The 18,165-nt window shown below is 54.7% G+C and overlaps 10 protein-coding genes across 10 annotated transcripts; 6 read left to right on the top strand and 4 right to left on the bottom strand.

Annotated features, from left to right (window-relative positions):
- Positions 1–467: 467 nt before the first annotated feature.
- PODANS_4_450 (uncharacterized protein) lies at positions 468–2,729 on the top strand (the record flags this gene model as incomplete). The annotated part of the gene is made up of 4 exons (XM_001903598.1): positions 468–501; positions 570–774; positions 831–2,213; positions 2,264–2,729. 4 exons carry the CDS (start codon positions 468–470, stop codon positions 2,727–2,729), a joined length of 2,088 nt encoding a protein of 695 aa, XP_001903633.1.
- Positions 2,730–3,221: 492 nt separating this feature from the next.
- PODANS_4_460 (uncharacterized protein) lies at positions 3,222–4,928 on the top strand (the record flags this gene model as incomplete). Its single annotated transcript, XM_001903599.1, has 2 exons — positions 3,222–3,438; positions 3,508–4,928. 2 exons carry the CDS (start codon positions 3,222–3,224, stop codon positions 4,926–4,928), a joined length of 1,638 nt encoding a protein of 545 aa, XP_001903634.1.
- A 399-nt stretch (positions 4,929–5,327) lies between these two features.
- On the top strand, positions 5,328–7,173 carry PODANS_4_470 (uncharacterized protein; the record flags this gene model as incomplete). The annotated part of the gene is made up of 3 exons (XM_001903600.1): positions 5,328–5,670; positions 5,795–6,324; positions 6,388–7,173. 3 exons carry the CDS (start codon positions 5,328–5,330, stop codon positions 7,171–7,173), a joined length of 1,659 nt encoding a protein of 552 aa, XP_001903635.1.
- A 136-nt stretch (positions 7,174–7,309) lies between these two features.
- PODANS_4_480 (uncharacterized protein) lies at positions 7,310–8,695 on the bottom strand (the record flags this gene model as incomplete). Its single annotated transcript, XM_001903601.1, has 1 exon — positions 7,310–8,695. One exon carries the CDS (start codon positions 8,693–8,695, stop codon positions 7,310–7,312), a length of 1,386 nt encoding a protein of 461 aa, XP_001903636.1.
- A 504-nt stretch (positions 8,696–9,199) lies between these two features.
- On the bottom strand, positions 9,200–10,150 carry PODANS_4_490 (uncharacterized protein; the record flags this gene model as incomplete). Its single annotated transcript, XM_001903602.1, has 1 exon — positions 9,200–10,150. The coding sequence occupies one exon, from the start codon at positions 10,148–10,150 to the stop codon at positions 9,200–9,202; it is 951 nt and encodes a 316-aa protein (XP_001903637.1).
- Positions 10,151–10,446: 296 nt separating this feature from the next.
- Positions 10,447–11,324, bottom strand: PODANS_4_500 (uncharacterized protein; the record flags this gene model as incomplete). Its single annotated transcript, XM_001903603.1, has 3 exons — positions 10,447–10,749; positions 10,809–11,128; positions 11,192–11,324. 3 exons carry the CDS (start codon positions 11,322–11,324, stop codon positions 10,447–10,449), a joined length of 756 nt encoding a protein of 251 aa, XP_001903638.1.
- A 516-nt stretch (positions 11,325–11,840) lies between these two features.
- Positions 11,841–12,331, bottom strand: PODANS_4_510 (uncharacterized protein; the record flags this gene model as incomplete). Its single annotated transcript, XM_001903604.1, has 2 exons — positions 11,841–12,107; positions 12,170–12,331. 2 exons carry the CDS (start codon positions 12,329–12,331, stop codon positions 11,841–11,843), a joined length of 429 nt encoding a protein of 142 aa, XP_001903639.1.
- Positions 12,332–13,635: 1,304 nt separating this feature from the next.
- Positions 13,636–14,006, top strand: PODANS_4_515 (uncharacterized protein; the record flags this gene model as incomplete). The annotated part of the gene is made up of 2 exons (XM_001903605.1): positions 13,636–13,686; positions 13,758–14,006. 2 exons carry the CDS (start codon positions 13,636–13,638, stop codon positions 14,004–14,006), a joined length of 300 nt encoding a protein of 99 aa, XP_001903640.1.
- Positions 14,007–14,658: 652 nt separating this feature from the next.
- Positions 14,659–16,558, top strand: PODANS_4_520 (uncharacterized protein; the record flags this gene model as incomplete). Its single annotated transcript, XM_001903606.1, has 2 exons — positions 14,659–15,644; positions 15,700–16,558. 2 exons carry the CDS (start codon positions 14,659–14,661, stop codon positions 16,556–16,558), a joined length of 1,845 nt encoding a protein of 614 aa, XP_001903641.1.
- A 468-nt stretch (positions 16,559–17,026) lies between these two features.
- PODANS_4_525 (uncharacterized protein) lies at positions 17,027–17,812 on the top strand (the record flags this gene model as incomplete). The annotated part of the gene is made up of 1 exon (XM_001903607.1): positions 17,027–17,812. One exon carries the CDS (start codon positions 17,027–17,029, stop codon positions 17,810–17,812), a length of 786 nt encoding a protein of 261 aa, XP_001903642.1.
- Between the last annotated feature and the right edge of the window lie 353 nt (positions 17,813–18,165).

Consider the following 18,165-nt stretch of genomic DNA (forward strand, 5'->3'; position numbering starts at 1 on the left):
GAAATGATGCTCTCGGACTTTCTTGTATAGATATGGATTTCTTCACATGATACCTTAGGCAGTCCTATGTTGTCTAAGCCCAGTACAAATCATCTCCGTTGTTGGAGTTCAACATAGGTATGTCCCTTTACCCACCGCGATATCCTGCCATCGACCTCTTTTTCCAGTTTGATAATAAAACAGTATGTCAGGTGTCAGCATCGACACTTATGCCATATGTGATATATCCACTCACTGCCATCATACAATCCTCCATGCCAAGCCCACATACCCTGCAATGGCGCAAGGGCCCATCCTATCAGGCAGATAAGCGAATTTGTAAGCACACACGCACTCCATAGGTCTCTTGACCATGTCAGCACACCAACCGTCCACGCATATTTTCACATCCATACCTGTTCTCGACATCCTTCCACACTTAACACGCCTCATGATAGCAGGATTTATCGAATATCAGAGACAGCACCATGGAGACGGTCTCCCAACTGAGCCGCAGAAAGGGTACGCAATTTTCCTCCTCGTTGTCTGTGACCCCTGAAGTGGAACAATCGACTAAGATGGCTTCATAGCCTGCGACCTCTGCTTCGTCAAAAAGATCAAATGCGACATGGTTAAACCTCAGTGCTCCAACTGCAAGCAATACAACACCGAGTGCAAAACAACAGCAGTACGTCGTCGGATTGGCCGGCCGAAAGTGGCGAGGCACGACACCAACGCCAGCGCAGAGACAGACTCACCCGATGAGCACGAAGCAGCTGCGTCAAAGGTGGACAGGTGAGCTTCTTGGTGATTGATTGAGGAAGGCCACAAGCGATGCTGATGCCACGCAGCGAGCATAGCGCCAAAATCCAGGGCCTGGAGTCACGTCTCGCCCACATTGAGGAGCAGCTACAACAAGTCCTCAGTGTTGCCTCGGCCGCCCTCGCCAGCGCAAATCGAATTCCCGGGTCGAGGGTTATAACCATGTCCAGCGGCGAGGAGAGCGACTTCGACAACGCCATCAGGGTACGCAACACCCTTCCTATGCCCAGCTCGTCAACCGATACATCCGGCCCCAGTGCAGGCTCGACCGCAACCTCCAGCCCAAGCGAATCCGTCATCCGCGCCTCCTCACCTAACCTGCCCCCACTAGAAGAAATTCTCCCCATCATCAACACGTACTTTTCCCAGATCAACCACGCCATCCCGCTGTTCAGCCAAGCTGAATTCATGCGCATGTTACATGACTGGTACACCCATCCCGCCCGCAGGACTTGGGCGGCATGGGCGGCTGTCAACATTGTGTTGGCTCTTGGGTCATGGATCCCCACTACGCCGATCCAAGATATGAACTTTGCCGAGGCAGAGACGGCTTTCAAGGGATACATGAACAACGCCCAATCCGTCCTTGCCGAGCTGGTTACGCGCGAGGAAGATCTGTTGGGCCTTCAGACGTTGCTTGGACTCGTGATCCTCTACCAGACCATGGCAAACTCCAAGCAAGGAGCTGTGCTGATAGGTGCTGCTGTTCGGCTAGTTCATCGGTTGCAGATGCAAAGTAGGAACAACATCGAGGTGTCGTACCCGCAAGAGCAGGGACTGCACAGGTGTCGTTTGTTTTGGATTGCCTACATGCTTGACAAGGAGATCTCGTTGAAGCATCACACGCCGTCGATACAATTGGATGCTGATATCGACCAGGACCTTCCGTCAAGCGATCCGGCAGACGGGGTGGGCGACATATACACGGGCGACGGTCTAGTGCGGGTGAATTACTTCCGTCTGCGCGTTCGCTTGGCGCATATTCAAGGCCGAACATATGACATGCTGTACTCCACGCGGAGCAGCAAGATATCCATGGCCGGGAGACAAGCGCGCGTGATCAGACTGACATATCTGCTGGAAAACTGGAGGTCAAACATCCCGGCCGAGATGCTACCTGATGCCATCAACAGTCGCCTGGGTCGGATGGAACGCATCCTGATGTCTGCGCTATATGGGTCATTTGTTGGTTGTATGGTCATGGTGCATGGAATCTGGAGCCAGCAGGCTGCTTGGATGAAGATCATCTCGGACCGCAGCCTGATGGCGCTGCAGATGGGCAGGACCGACGAACGGAAGTCCTGCATTAACCAACAGCCCCCGCTGCCGTCGGCTTGGAAGAGATGTGTCCAGCTCAGCAGGGAATTTTCCCGAGCCCTGATGCAATTGCCCGAGAGTGATGTTAATATCTGGTAAGTGCCGCGGTACTTGTGAGGATCATTCCAGCTGACTAGATCATCAGGGCCAATTTGGCGGCATTGCTCTCGTGCCTGGTCATTATCTTGACCAACATGTTCCAGTCCCCCGGACACGAGGACTTGGAAGAAGACAGGCAGATCACCCAATGGCTGGTTCGGATGTTGAACAAAGTAAAAGACTTGTCTGTCACGGTGCCGCTCACCCAAATGCACGTTGTCGTCGCCGATCTAGAGCGGCGTGCTGCGGCGGCAGTCGCAACGGCTCAGATGAAGCGACAGGCGCTTCAGGAACGACTGCTCATGATGTCTGGCCAAGCGAGTTGGGGTCAGGAAATCGCCCAGCCTGAGCATGGCGATGATGAGAATGTCGAGCAACCATTGTTTTGGGATACCGAAGCAGTCGACTTTGGGGCACTGGATATGAGCAATGGTCTGGGGGGGCAGACGATTGTCGACTGGCTAGATGGCCAATATCCACAGGGGATGGATCTGGGAGAGGCCATTTCCTAAACGTGTTAATGAATGATTGACATGAAATTGCAACTGGACCTGTCCCCAAGATCGATGGCCTCTCTTGGCAAAGGGACGGCTCGTAGTGTCCACAGCCAAATCCCGGATCCACAATGACGACACCTCTTGTCCACCTTCATCCAATCAGAGTTCATAGATAACCTTATCAATACTTGATTGACCAATGGGAGAGCTCCCGAATGCTGCTTACTGCCCCTCTGTTCCCCCCCGAGCCGTCCGCAACTGCTGCATGACAACGGGCCATTCCCCTCACCTCCCACGCCTCCATCCCATATTCGTCTTCGTGCCATTGACGTGCTTCATCTTCTCTCCTGCGCCTGTCCCGCCTGATACCCTGCTTATAAATCACCCTTGATGAGAGTTCTGTCGCGCCTTGTTCGCAATCGCAACACCCAAATAACAGCATCGGGATTGCCCCTCCACGTCCGACCGTTTGTTCCACGATTCTTTGCAACATCCATAACGACCAGAATGGCTCAGGAATACAAGCTCAAGGGCGTCACGTCCCTGGATCTCAAGCCAGGTGACAAGCAAGAAGTGGAGGTCGAGGGTCTCGATGCCAAGGTTCTCCTCTTGAACGCCGGAGGTGTCGTCCAAGCCACCGGTCCCAGGTGTACCCACTACGGAGCACCTCTTGTCAAGGGTGTGCTGGGAACAGATGGCAAGCTCACTTGCCCGTGGCACGGTGGTACGCGTCTTCCCTGCTTGACATGCTCCCATGTCGTGCTGTGCTCTTACTGATCACTGTTCTTCCCAGCCTGCTTCAACGGAAAGACCGGCGACGTCGAAGATGCCCCCGCCCTCGATGCCCTTCCCGTCTTCAAGGCTACCGAGAGAGACGGCGCTGTTTACATCACCGGCGAGGCCGCTACCATCAAAGCCGGCCACCGCAAGCCCAAGTTCAAGTGCAAGGCCACGGGAGGCGACAAGGTCGTTATTGTTGGAGGTGGATCTGGAACTCTTGGGGCTGTAGAAGGCCTTCGCGAGACGGGGTACACCGGCCCCATCACAGTCATTAGCAACGAAGGTTACCTGCCCATTGACAGACCAAAGCTCAGCAAGGCTTTGTTGACCGACCTGAACAAGCTCCAGTGGAGAGACGCCGAGTGGTACAAGGAGGGCGATGTGGATATTGTCCAGGACGAGGTGGCTGGCGTGGACTTTGCCACCAAAACGGTCTCGACCAAATCTGGCGGCAAGTTTGCCTACAGCAAGCTTATTCTCGCGACGGGTGCCACGCCAAGAGTGCTTCCTCTCCAAGGCTTCAAGGTGCTGGGCAACATCTTCACCCTCAGAAACGTCCGCGATGCCGAGAACATCAACAGGGCCATTGGGGAGAAGGGCAAGAAGATTGTTATCGTCGGGTCCTCCTTCATCGGCATGGAGTTGGCTGTGGCCACTTCCAAGGACAATGATGTGACTGTGGTGGGAATGGAACAGGTTCCACTTCAGCGGGTTCTCGGTGAGAAGGTTGGTGGTGCCATCCAAAAGCTGGTGGAAAGCAAGGGCGTCAAGTTTTACATGTCGGCTGGCGTTGAGAAGGCCGAGCCCTCGGGCTCTGACCCATCCGTGGTCGGGTCAGTTCACCTGAAGGATGGCACCAAGCTTGACGCTGATCTCGTTATTCTGGGTGTTGGCGTTGTTCCGGCGACTGAGTACCTCAAAGATAACAGCGTTGTCAGGTTGGAGGAGGATGGCAGCCTAAAGGTCGACGAGTCGTTCTCTGTGGTGGGTCTCAAGGACGTGTATGCTATTGGAGACATTGCCTCGTTCCCCTACCACGGACCTGCCGGTGACGGCAAATACGTCCGCATCGAGCACTGGAACGTTGCCCAGCAAGCTGGACGCATTGCGGCTGGACACATCACCAACCCAGCACGCGCCAACCTCAAGTCGCAGCCGTTCGCCCCCATCTTTTGGAGTGCCCTGGGTGCCCAGATGCGCTATTCCGGCAACACACAGGCCAGCGGGTTTGATGATGTGGTTGTTCAGGGCAGCTTTGACGAGGGCAAGTGGGTGGCTTACTACACCAAGGGGGAGACTGTCGTGGCCATGGCCAGCATGGGCAAGGACCCAGTCATGGCTCAGTTTGCGCAGCTGCTGCCGCTGGGCAAGCTGCCGAGCAAGTCCGAGTTGCAAAAGGGGCTCGACTTGCTGAGTCTCGGTCCACCGAATTAGGATTGTGTTAACACAGGCTCTCTCAAGTTTCGGGGGGGTTGTTATCCGTGGCTTAAGGATGAGTGTATGACCTGAACACTGGGCATTTTGAATTGTTTGTTTGATGGAGGGTTCAAGTTGAACTAGAAATATATGATCACTATCAAGAGGCCAATAATGCCAGCCACCTCGTTGAGATGATCGAAGATGATGGTACTAGTTGTTCAAAGCAACCAACCCTAACCCTATTTGTTCAGAGGAAAAACTGTGACGTTGCTTCAGCTTGTCACAGAAAATGCGTGGCCGAGTCAACGTAGACCTGCGACAACACAACGGCCATGTTCCGCGACGATGCATTTTTCCGACGCTCTCTTTGCTTCAACCCCACTCTTTTGATTTTTTTTTTTGAATCTGTTATTAATGAGCACAATTTTCACCGCTACCGCCCAGCTCCTGGGGTGGTCGCTCTGTTTTGTCTTGACCACCATCGCCACGCTCGCCTTCTACAGGGTGTATCTGCATCCTTTGGCGGGGTTACCAGGGCCGAAGTTCGCGGCGGTCTCGAATGTTTGGTTGGCAAGGTGGGTGGTGAAGGGACGGGTGAGGGAGCTGACCAAGTGGTTGCATCAGACATATGGGCCTGTCGTGAGGGTTGGGCCGGGGGAGGTGTGGGTTTGTGGGGTGGGGGGGTTCAAAGAGATTTATGGTAGGTACTGGGTACTCATCTGTTGGGGTATGGTGATTGGGATGCTGATTTGGGGGGGTACCTACCTAATAAGGGGTCACGAGTGGGTTTGGGAAGGGGGAGTTTTATGGTGAGCTTTGAACCGACCAGAGATGGACCTTGCTTTGGTTGGAGGAGGGAAAGAGACTGATGGGAGAAGCAGTGGCGACGGCGTTGAATAAACCGGCTTCGGTAAACCAGTGGAAGTTGGGGCTTGTGTGGCCGGATACGTTGGATTTGCTGTCGGAGTTTGATGGGAAGAGGTATCGGTTGCAGAGGAGGTTGATTGGGCCGGTGTATACTGCCAGTAATGTTAAAAGGTTTGAGGGGGCGGTTGATGGGGTTGTTGCTGCTGCTGTTGCGAGGCTGAAGGTCATCGAAGGCTGTGGAGGGGGCGCGGGAACGGTTGACTTGAAGGAGTGGATGCATATCATTGCTGTTGAGTGCTTGGGGGCGGTGGTGCTGGGGTGGTCGCCGGGGTATATCAAGAGTGGGAGTGATGGGGGGACGAGTAAGCAGAGCTATATGGGATGGAAAAGGAAGAGCCTTTTTGGGTTGTTTCCTGCTGTGACAAAGGTGTCGCTGTTGGACTCTGGGATGGGGAAAAGGGTTGGGAAGTGGTTAGGGAGGTTTTGGGCAGATGCTTGGGGAGTTACCTTTGCGACGCCGAAGGGGTTCAAACCTTTCTTCACGGTATGTGTGTGATGGTGGTCTGTCAACGATTGAGCTGACAGAGAGTAGCCGGTGTATCAAAAGGTGTCGAAACGAATCACCGCCGCTCTGGCCCCTTCACAAAGCGCAAAAGCTAAAGTGAAGAAAAACAAATCACCGGAAGTGAAAGAGGACCTGCTCACCGACTTGATACAGCTTCACCTCTCCCGGCCTGACGAATTTACTGACAACTACCTCCGGCGGATGGCAGTCACGAATTTCGGCGCGGGACACGAGACGTTGTGCGCTACACTGACCTCGGTTCTTGCCATGATTGGCTCGCATGCTGAAGTCGAGGCACGATGTTTTGCAGAGATTAGCAGCTGTCTGCAGGGTGGGCCACACAAGAGACGATATGATTTGGAAGATGTTACGAAACTGAGATACACCCAAGCCGCCATCAAGGAAGCGCAGAGGCTGTGGCCGGTGATAGGCATGAGCTTGTCCCGAACAGTTCCGGAGGATGGATGTGTAATAGGGGGATATGCCATTCCAGCAGGCACAACTGTGGGCTGTAGTCCGCTTGGGCTACATGCGTTCAATGAAGATGTGTTTGGGGTGGATGGGTTAGAGTACAGACCAGAAAGGTGGCTGATTGAGGACCTGGAAAGATTAAGAGCGATGGAGAGAAGTAACTTAATATGGGGTGGGGGAGGCAGGACGTGTCCAGGGAGGTATTTGGCTGAGATGATTGTCTTCAAAGTGGTCACTGCGCTGCTGGCGGAGTTTCGAGTCGAAGTTGTCGAGATGCCGGAAGAAGGAAACATGGAGTGCTACTTTATGGCGATGATGTCTGGCGTGGTGGTAAGACTCAGAGAGAGGTCTCGATAACACTTGGACAGCAAAATGGAATATCGGAAGCAAAAGTCTTTCCCTACTTACATGAAGATATTTCGCCAACCTAAGTATTACTATCAGTCCAACAACGTCAAAAGACCAACCACACTTCACCAGTGTCTACCACCTCTCAGCCTTTAATCTCAAAAACCCTGCTCACAGCCCCTACCCCATTAGCCGAATACAGGCCCAAAAACCTCCTATCATCCAACCTGAACAACCCCGGCCAATGGCTCCCCCTCCCCGCAGCCACCGCCGCCCTCTCCCCTTCTCCATTCCCATCTCCTACCCCCTCCCATCTCCTACCCCCATCCCTGCTCAAAACAATCTTCATCTCCCCCCCATCCACTCCCTCCCCGCCCTCCGACTCACTCACCCCCTCATTCGTCATAAAACTCACCACCAAAACCCCGCCCACGCTCACGACCTGCGGCGCCCCAGCATCCTTCCCCTTCCTCGCCGTATAAACCCTCCTCCTCGTGCCCTGCCCCCATGTCTCCCCATCATCAAAACTCTCCACCAAACTCACCGCAAACCTCCTCCCCCCCTCCTCCTCGGTAGTGGTCTCAAAAACACAAACCAACCTCCCCTCTTCTCCTCCCCCAACCTCAGCAACCCCCACCATCCCATCCCTCGATTCTTTTCCCTCCCCCGCCCTCGACACCAAAACCTCCTCCCCCCAAGTCCGCCCGCCATCGACACTCACCCTGAGCATGTTATCCTGCCTGTTGACCCCCCTCTCACTGCTATAGTAAACCTGCACCCTCCCCCTCCCATCCACCCTCAAAAACGGCTCCCACAACCCGTTATTTTCTTTCTTCGCTGCCCGCTCAGAGGCGTGGGAGAGAAACTCCCATGTTCTTCCAAAGTCGGTGGAGACGCACAGCGTGATGCGGTAGTAGGTGTATTTTCTTGTTAGCGGGTCGATGTCGTGGTTGCGGAAGGCGTAGAGCATGTTTCCGTTGGGGAGCTGCAGGGCGAAGGGGTTGTCAATTTCGTGGGTCGACGCGTTGGCTGTCCAGATGTGGGAGAGGAAGGTCCAGGTTTGGGTTGGATGATGGCTGGAGGTGCTGGCGGAGAGTGTTTTGAGGTCGTTTGAGTGGTGGGTGGTGGTGTAGGATGTTAGGAGTAGGGGGCTGTCGGGGGTGGGGGAGGAGAGGTTGAAGAGGGTGGTGGCGCGGGGGTAGACGGCGTTCGGGTGGATGAGGATCGGGGGGGAGATTGGGTTGAAGGAGAGGGTTGGTGGTGGTGAGCGGGGTGGGAGGAGGGGGGTTGCGGCGATGAGGGGGAGGGGAGATAGTAGCAGGTGGAGGAGGACCGAAAGGAAAAAGTAAGTAATCATTGTGATTAAATAGTGGATGCCCGTATTGACAAAGGAAAATGCTTTTCGAAAGCCAAGGCTGTGTAAGGTATGTGTAAAAAGTGAGAGTGAGTCCCTGACCCTGAAATGAAACTGCCCCTGCTCTCTGACATAGATGAGAAACAAAGGTTGGGACAGAGGGATATATACATGCATCATCAGTCCATCAGAAACATCATGCCGGGCAGCCCAATCCCAACCCCCCCCCCGCAATAATTATCAACAAAAGAATTTCCCCCCAGGCACCCGGGGGTTAGAGTTTGGCTCATACACAGGCTAACCAACGGCCTGGACGTTTTGCCCAAATCACTCGTACACTGACAAGAACCGGCCCTGAAGACCGGTCATCAAGCCGTCCAAACTGATGTTGGTTGGCTTCCTCGGCGGCTATTTTGGAGCTGCAAGATAACACACAACATCAGTATCACCGCTCCGGAAAGCAGCCTGGAGTGTCAAGACCGCGAGGCAGTGCAATCTCACCTCGGAAGCAAGCAAACCACGTGGCCGCAAAGGCAACACACTCCACCGGATGGAGGTATCACAAGCCGTGTCGTATCAGTCAGCGGTGCCTCCCCTTCCAGAAACCCCAACTCGGGCGTGTAGGGTAAAGGGGTGTTGTGACGTGGTGCACATTCTCGGCCACCTATCGGTGTTCAACTACTACCCCTTCGCCGTGAGCGCCCTCCCACTCGGCCTCTCCACCCTGGAAAGTGACACCTCGTGTATAAAGTGTGACAGGGAAGGGTCCGACTTGGCGTATAACACCAAGAGGCTCCTCACTTCTCCTTCTGTGAGCAAATCCACCGACTGGCTCAGAGTTCTCTGCCGTGGCGGTGCGCGTTCGACTTGCTGGTCGTTTTCATCTTGTGAAGGTTCGTCCCAGTCGTCACTACGGCAGTCAATTGTTTCTTGGCTCGAGGCCGAGGTTGGAGGTGTGATATCCGCCAGGGGAGTTCGTGGGGTTTTGGAGAGTGGTGTTTCCGTCACGGGCTGGGTGTCGACCATGTCTTCCTGTGTCTCCTCATCCTGCCGAGGGTCTGGTGATATTCTCAGCGGAGAGACGGCGCGTCTTTTTCGGCGCTGCTGTGGTTGGAACATCTCGGCTTGTTGTCCGGGAGGTAGTGATCCTGAGAGGGATGCTGATGAAGGGGTGCGAGCGTGTCGGGGTGAACGTGGTGAGTGACTGTGAGATGATCGCGATGATTGCAGGTGGTGAGAAGGTCGTGGTGAGTGCGGCGGTGGTCTCATCGCAGGCATATCGGCATGGCTTGATGCTGGTCGACCTGATGTCCTCCGCAACATCTGCGTCGCAGCCCTCGCCGCTGGGCTCTCACTGGCACCCCTCTCGACATGATGGCTCTGTTTCTGCACACGTCCGCTAGCCACCTGATGCCCCGCCGTCATGAACCGCACCATTCGCGGCATCTTGGGGGAGGACTGGGCGGTAGGTGGACCATTTTCGGCAGTGCCTGCTAGTCCAGGCCGGGGGTGGTTGCTGTGGCGTCTTCTTGACGATGGATGCGACGACGTCAGTGAGGACCTTCGAGAGTGACCGCGTTCGTGGCTGCTGCTGCCATGAGAGTTCATGGTCAGCTCGGGAGAGTATAACATCTTGTTGTCGACCGTGTGACGGCTGCGGTGTTTCTTCTTTTCACATGCGCATGCGTGATATTTGTGTAAAGTTGGAAATAACAACAACAACAAAGACTTTGTCTGTATTTCTTTGTGCGAGGGGAACGCGCGACTGGGGGTCGTGTTTACGACAGGGATAACGCGTCCGCGATGCGACGTTGATGTATTTCATGTCATTACCTCCCCCACTTGCCCAAAGAGGTCAAGGCAGTCACAAAGAATTGTATTGATTACACGCTCGGTATCGTTATTTCCATTCTTTTGTCAACAATCCCTCAAAACCCGCCAATATATCGCGCCCCAGCCACCACGACGACCAAGTTCATCATCATGACTGGAACTCTCGACCCCTCTGCACCACCCGTCGCAACACTCGTCTCAGCAGCAGCCGGTGTGTCCACCCCAGCGAACAGATTTCCCCTCCCCGACTCCCCTACGCTCGGCGTGCTACAGCTCTCATTCGGCGGCGTCCCGGGCAGGTAAACACTCGACACTTTGATCTCGGTCGAGTTGAAGCAGTTGGTCTCATTCACCTGCGGAACCAAGGCAGGGTCGTCGGTGAAAATGATGTCGGAGCACTGCACATGTATTGTCATCAGCAACCTCACCAGCTCAAGACATCACTGGGATAACAAACACTAAACTGCCCAGCCCCATGGCTCGACGCCTCAACAACCTGCACGCTCGCCCGATCACCGCTCTTGATTCTTGTCGACCACACCGTCCCCGGAACGTCCAGCTTCGGGATGCAGACCGTGCCCGGGTAGGGGTTGTTCGTCGGGCCGTTGATGTAAAACTTGGTCAGGGGGAAGGAGTAATTCTCCGGCTTCTCTCCAATGCCCAGGTTGATGTAGATGAGGGCTGTCGCGTGGCCTTGGAACCACCCGGGCTGGAGGGCGACGGCGCCGCCAGAGATGGGCCAGTAGGTGCGGTTGGTGGTTGGGGAGACGCCGCCGCCTTTTTGACCGGTATCACCTTCGGTCAGCGGTGTTGGCCATCAAGGGTTGGGGGAGAGCTTACAAGGATACATCCACTGCATTCCAAAGGGAAAGGTTGCATTCGTGACGAGGTTGTTGGCTCGCCAGCCTGGGTAGGTGACAACCACATGCGCCTGGGCGACATGTGCCAGTACAGTTGTGAGAATGAACAACATTCTGTTAGTTCAAGTAGTGATAGAGGTAGGTATGGTTGAGGATGGATCAAGTTTGGAAAGAGGGGATGGCACCCCTTTTCATCGTCGACAGACAAGTCCGAGGTGCCCAGTCATGTCTGGCTCTCAATGACAGGGGCGGTGCCTTACCAAAACCCAGTGTAGGCGACTGTCCAGCATTGCATTCTGCGCCACGGAAATAATTTATTATATGGTTTTTGCTAGGCAACCATCAACAGCAGAGGCAAAAGATCGACGAATCCATTATATTGTGACGGGTATAACTATGAAGTCAATAACAAAAAAGAATATCCTCCCAGTTCCTCCTTCCGTTGTGATATAAATCCATTAGTATCCATGCCAGTCTCATCGGGGTATCGGGTATCGGTGGTATCATAAGCCATATCTTCGTCCAGCTCCTATCCACTCCAAACATATCTCCTACAAATCATGTCCAGACCATGTCTCGCATCGTGTGAGTTTTCGAATGTCTCTGATCAGAATGGTGCCGCCCAGTGTTTAGACAACAGCAGTGGTGCGAGCACCGCCGCGGTAGAAGCCGTTGTGCCAGTCGTAAAGGACGTTGAAGAACAGGAAGAAGAAGGCGATGAAGCTAAAGGCCTCGACCGCATGGAGAAGGGAGCTGTTGCTGTAGGTGTAGCTGCTGGCTGTGAACACCACGACCACGAGCCATAGATAGGAAAAGATGAGGTTAAACAGCAAGACGAAACCAGGGCGACCAGCGAGGAAAAAGGCGGCGAGGTAGAAAATGGTGGTGAGGACAGACTGCAAAGGTTAGCTTGGTGCTCGTTGAAAACGATGGTGGGGGGTGGGGGGGAAACACATACAATAACCAGAGAGTAGATGACAAAGTCGCCGCGGGTGCCCTCAGAGACGAGGTAAGCAAGAATGCCCATGACAATGACGGCCGAGATCCAGACGATGGCCGAGGAGGCCAAAAGGAAGGGGGCCAGCCCCGTGCGGGCGGAGGTGCGGCCTGTTCGTGCCATTGTGTGATTGGTTTAGGCTTGAGGGTTGCTGGTGGTCGGGCTGGAGGAGCTTGGCTTCACTGGGTAGTGGAGTGTAAATGGTGAACTGGTTGAACAGAGAGGAAGAAATTCACCTGACCACAGACTGGACAGACTGGAATTTATATCATGGCAACCCAAAGGTGCACATCGGGCTTCTCGCGGTGACATCTGGAATTCCACAGAAATGACGAGAAAATGGCATTGACTCCAAGCCAACCAGTGCTTGTCAACGGGCTGGAGCCGGGTGTGACAAGACAGCACCAGCACTGGCCAGCAATTGAAGCCGGTTGCCGTTAATGCCGTTGGACGAATCGTTGATCAGCGGCCGTCGGCTTGGCCATGGGTAGCTACCGGCGCGTGATGGGAGAGCAGCAGCCACTGACGGCATCCCGCCAAATATCTTGGCGGTCTGGCTGACGTCGAAGGCTCGCGATGCCCACTCGTTGGTTGAGTCTTTGATCGATGACGTCACATCTTCATGCACATGTGAAACCATTCTTTTTTGCTATGCCAAGGAACCAGGAAGTACTGACAAATGGAAAATCAGGGTTTCCAAGGGTAGCTCCGGGGCACTCTTGAAACAATTCGGGAGATGGAGAATGCGTTACTGGAAGAGGCAAGCCCAGTTGAGAGCATCCGAAGTGTCGTTGATCCTATGCCGGGCCGAACCGTGTCGGGCCGGGTCACAAAAGGTCTCCAACAAAGCAATATCCAAAGGTTATTCAAGCCACTATACGACTTTTTCGGCATTTCGGCATTATCTGGCCCTTTAGATGTCTGCATTGACAAATAAAAGTTGATAGACATCTAGAGTTGCTACCTGTCCCCTATTATATAGCACTATCGAATATTCCCATGCATTTTTATCTGGGCGACAAGTCGGTTGATGCGTGGCATTCGCTCAAGTTCACAGCTTGTTCTCAATCTTATTTATTAGTCCATTAGTCCCAGAAATGAGAGCTTGATAAGACCCGCAAGCAAGTTGCGGAATAAAAGATGGCTCTGGAAGGGCTTAGACAGACTGCTCCTTCCTCGCAGAAATTTCTCTTTGAGCTGGCGGAGACACTCCACTTCATATCAATATTTCAAGGGCATAGAAGGAGCAACTGCTTCCGCTTCAACTTTCCTTTAACTCGGCCTTGCTCCACTGGCGGAGACTGCCTGCTGCCATCATTGCGAGATGGGCACCTGTACATCGTCTCTCCCTGTGGCAGTACTGTTCGAAACCCTTCCTCTGCCAGTCATAGAAACATTCTCACAGCTAACTCTTGAGTGTGTTTACAATGTTCTCCTTCGCCATTCACGTCTGCAGCGTCTTGCTCGCACTTTCCAGGGTAGGTATTTGCAACTTGATTTCTAGCAACTTTCGACCTGAAATAAACAATTGCTAAGTCTCTCACTACAGTTGGTCCATGGTCTCCCCAAGATCCTGGAGGACCCTGAAGCTGCCGGTCCACCCAGCGGCTACAGCATCGTTCCCATCGAGTGGGACGTGCCCATCGACCTCAACACCCCCGGCAGTGCCACTGTTCACCTGAGCGGTACCATCCAGGACGTCGTGGAGCAGCATTGCGGCTGGTGCCTTGGAGATCTACAACCAATGCCGATGGCCAGGTATCGACATGTGTGGTGGGACCATCTTTTACAAGGATGATTGGAATGTCGTTGTCAAGAAGGACTTTTGTTAGACATGGGCGGGCGGTGCTTTAGTTGTGGAATTGGTCTGCCTAGAGACGACATTAATACTGACTGAGACGGCTACCTTACGTTACACACGACAGAGTACAGAGGAGCTCCTTTTGCAACGTACCTTATCAATCCATGCATCTCTCACCCAATCGGTCCGCCCTCCCGCATCTCCACCTCGGCACTTGGGCAAGCTAGCCCCTCACTCCCGTGCCCCCATGCTCCCCCGGATTTTCTAGTTTCCCCAGATTGTACCTCCGCTGTCAATGCTAGGCGTTGACCGCACGTTGGGGTGTTGCGGGGGGGGGGGGAGGGGTTGAATGCGGCGGTTGGTAGGGCCAATGTTACCAGGCTACAACGACACCTGTTTATTGGACAATATTAGCCTGCAACACACACACCACTTGGTCATCTCTGAGTAAGGAAATCCTTCCCCTCTTGACGGCGAGACTCACAGGTTTTGTGACACGTTAATTACCCGCGAACCGGGTGGTTGGATCCACTTGCAGTATTACACCCGGGCTGGCGGGAGGGAGGGAGGTTATTATATGACCTCCAGCGATTCTCCAACTCGTCAGTGACAAAACCGCTTCTCAACTGTCAACACCACCGAGACAAAGATGGGCGACCGCATCAGCCCCGATCAAGTCGGGGAGGAGGGCAACATGCTCACCACCGACCTCCTCATCATCGGCGCCGGGCCCGCAGGCGCCTCCCTAGCATGCTTCCTCGCCTCGCACGGGAAAAAGGGCCTCCTGCTTGCGTCAGCACCGGGAACCTCGCCCACCCCTCGCGCGCACATCACCAACCTTGCTGGTCTCGAAACACTTCGAGACATTGGCCTCGAGGAACAGTGTCTCTCCCTTGCGACCCCGTCGACAAACATGAAGCACACCCGTTGGTGTCGGTCTTTGGCGGGGGAGGAGTACGCGAGGGTGTACTCCTGGGGCCACGACCCGATCTACAAGGGCGCGTACGAGGCTGCTTCGCCGTGCAAACACGTTGATCTGCCGCAGACGCTGCTCGAGCCGGTGCTTGTGCGGAAAGCAACCGAGGGGGGGTGGGCGGTGAGGTTCAGCACGCGGTTGCTAAAGGTGAAGCAGTTGGACGAGGGGGTGGAGGTGGAGGTGCGGGATGAGATATTGAAGCGGGGGTATAAGATCAGGTGTAGGTATTTGTTTGGCTGTGACGGGGCGAGGAGTCAGGTTGTGAGGGAGGTGGGGTTGCCGTTGATCAAGAAGCCCGGGCAGGGGCTGGCACTGAATGTGCTGGTGAGGGCGGATTTGACGCATTTGATGGAGCCGCATAGGGTGGGGAACTTGCATTGGGTGTTTAAACCGGAGGAGGGGATCGATGGCAGAGAGGCGCCGGCGTGGGGGTGGGCGGCGATTGTGAGGATGGTGAAGCCTTGGACCGAGTGGATGTTTATCTTTTTGGCGAAGCCGGGGATGGATTTGAAGGGGGAGGAGATGGAGGCCACCGAGGAGGAGTATTTGGCGAGGGTGAAGGAGGTGATCGGGGATGAGAGCGTTGAGGCGGAGTTGGTGCACGCGAGCAAGTGGTGGATCAATGAGGTGGTGGCGGAGAGGTATCAGGAGGGAGATGTGTGGGTCTTTTTGTCACGAGTGATTGTGGTGTTGATGTAACTGACATTGGGACAGGTTCTGTCTGGGTGATGCAGTCCACCGCCACCCCCCCTTCAACGGTCTAGGCTCCAACACCTGTCTCCAAGACGCCTTCAACCTCGCCTGGAAGGTCTCCTACGTGCTCGACGGCAGGGCCAGTCCCGGCCTGCTGGACTCCTACTCGCTTGAGAGACAGCCTGTGGGAGTAGACATCATCACCCGGGCCAACGACGGACTAAGAGACCACATCCCCTGGCAGCAAACCCTCGGGATGCCCTCCCCCGACCCGGCCGAGCGCGCCAAGATCCTCGCCGAATTCGAATCCGCGACACCAGAAGGAAGGAAGCGAAGACGGGAATTCCAAAAGGGAATTGAGAGAACAACGACCGAGTTTCACGGACTGGGCATAGAGATGAACCAGAACTATTCTCACTCACCAGCAGTCTACCTTGACGATGAGACAGGACCGGGGCCTGCGGTGCCAGAGGATAAAGTCAGGACACATGTTGTGACGACATACCCGGGGAGGAGACTGCCCCATGTGTGGGTTAACACTCGGATACCAGCGAAGAATATGACGAGCACGATTGACCTGGCTGGGCATGGGAAGTTTTGCTTGCTGACTGGGTTTGGGGGACGCAGATGGAAGGAGGCGGCAAAGTCAGTGGGTGAGAAGTTGGGACTGCAGATCAACAGCTACAGTATCGGCTGGAATCAGGACTATGAAGATGTCTACTTTGACTGGGCAAAGAAGAGGGAGGTGGAGGAGGATGGGTGTGTGCTGGTGAGACCTGATCGGTTTGTTGCTTGGCGGGCAAAGGAGATGGTGGAGGATGCCGAGGGGAAGTTGGAGGAGGTTTTGAGAAGGATACTGGGGAGACCTAGGGAGGCGTGAGGAAAACAGATGTGGTACCTAGGTAGTAGCTATGGAAACAAGTAATATTTGATCCTCGCTTCACAGGTACCACGATTTTCTCTTGGTGATGACCCCGGTCAAGAGGGACGGTGTCACGGTGTGGCCAGACCTCTAAGCGGTTGGAGTTTGTCAGAAGCAGGCTGCGTGGTGGCGTCCAATAAACGGCCATATCAGCGTGGCTCAGCAGGCCCCTCGAATTCAGCCCACGCACGCCAATGCAGGCGCCGACAACAACCACACCTCCCAAGGCAGATCTGGCTGGCATCCCAAGGCCGATTAAATGGTTTGAGGAAGCCAGTCGAGCGGGGTAAAGCCGGGTGGGTGGTTTTCTTCCTTACTCTTTGTGATTCTCTGCCGGAGACTGCTCTCTCGTGAACCTTCAGGTGAGGATCGCTTCACTTGACTTGATCATCAGTATCCCGAGTAATCACACACATCACACCAACCATGGACTCCCAAGCCACAAACATCTTTCGCAAATTCGGCACCAAGAAGAAGCGCGACTCGATGCCTCTTCCAACGAAACGGATAATCCTACCCAAACGCACGGAAACTCGCGAAACGGCACATACCGTCGCAAAAGCCGACCCAGGACCACTACTCCCAGCCAGTACATCTCTCGACCTCGACCGTGCCCTCCCACCACTCCACGACCCCCCCAGCTCCCAACCCCAACCCCAACCCCAAACCCCAACAGCAGAAATCACCCTCTCCGAACCCTGGGTCTCCTCCCATCACCACCACCACCACCGCCGGGCACACTCAACCTCGACCCGCAACGGCACCCCCACCCCCTCGCCATGGGAAGAAGCAGAGATGAACCGCCTGAAAGCCAGCCATGAAGAACAAATCCGGGACCTGAAGATGAAGCTGGGGATGGAACTGGAGGACACGCGCCGCGACATGGCCAGACGAACGCACCAGCTGGTTGAACTCACCCGTCTGCACGACCGTGACAAGGAGGCGGTCGAGCGGGTCATGGAGCTGGAGAAGGAGGGGGAGAAGGTGAGGGAGGAGTTGAACAATCTCAAGAACAACGCCAAGCAGAACTTTCAGATTGCCGAGGAGTGGAAGAAGGCGCATGATGACTTGACGAGGGAGAAGGAGAGGCTGGCGGAGGAGTTGAAAGAGGGGAGGGGGCAGTTGGAGAGTTCTGAGAAACAGGTTGCCAAGCTGGAGGGGGAGAGGGGGAAGTTGACAAAGCTGCTGCAAGAGTCCGAGACGGATGGCTAGCAGTAGGAGCGATGGCCAGGTCCATCGATTCTGAGGTCAAGAATAAACTACGGGTGGGCTTGGCCAATAAGCTCGAGTTTCTGATGCACCTTCAGAGGAGTCTCGACATGCTGGTCTGGTCGTATATGTGCACACTAAACTACATGGGATTACAAATACATCCCCACTACTCCCATGCCCGCACCAACTTGACATATGACCCCTTCTCAGATGCTCCCTCCTCCCGAATCATAAAACCGCGGCCTTTCCCCACCTCGCCTTTCCTCCTCCCCAAAAAAAAGGGCCACCTACCTGCCTGGGTCGCGGACCCCAATCATCTTCGCACCGTCATCCCCCCCACCTTTTTTTTTTGA

The sequence above is a fragment of the Podospora anserina genome, chromosome 4 (genome assembly GCF_000226545.1).
Source record: "Podospora anserina S mat+ genomic DNA chromosome 4, supercontig 1".
NCBI classification, from domain to species: domain Eukaryota; kingdom Fungi; phylum Ascomycota; class Sordariomycetes; order Sordariales; family Podosporaceae; genus Podospora; species Podospora anserina.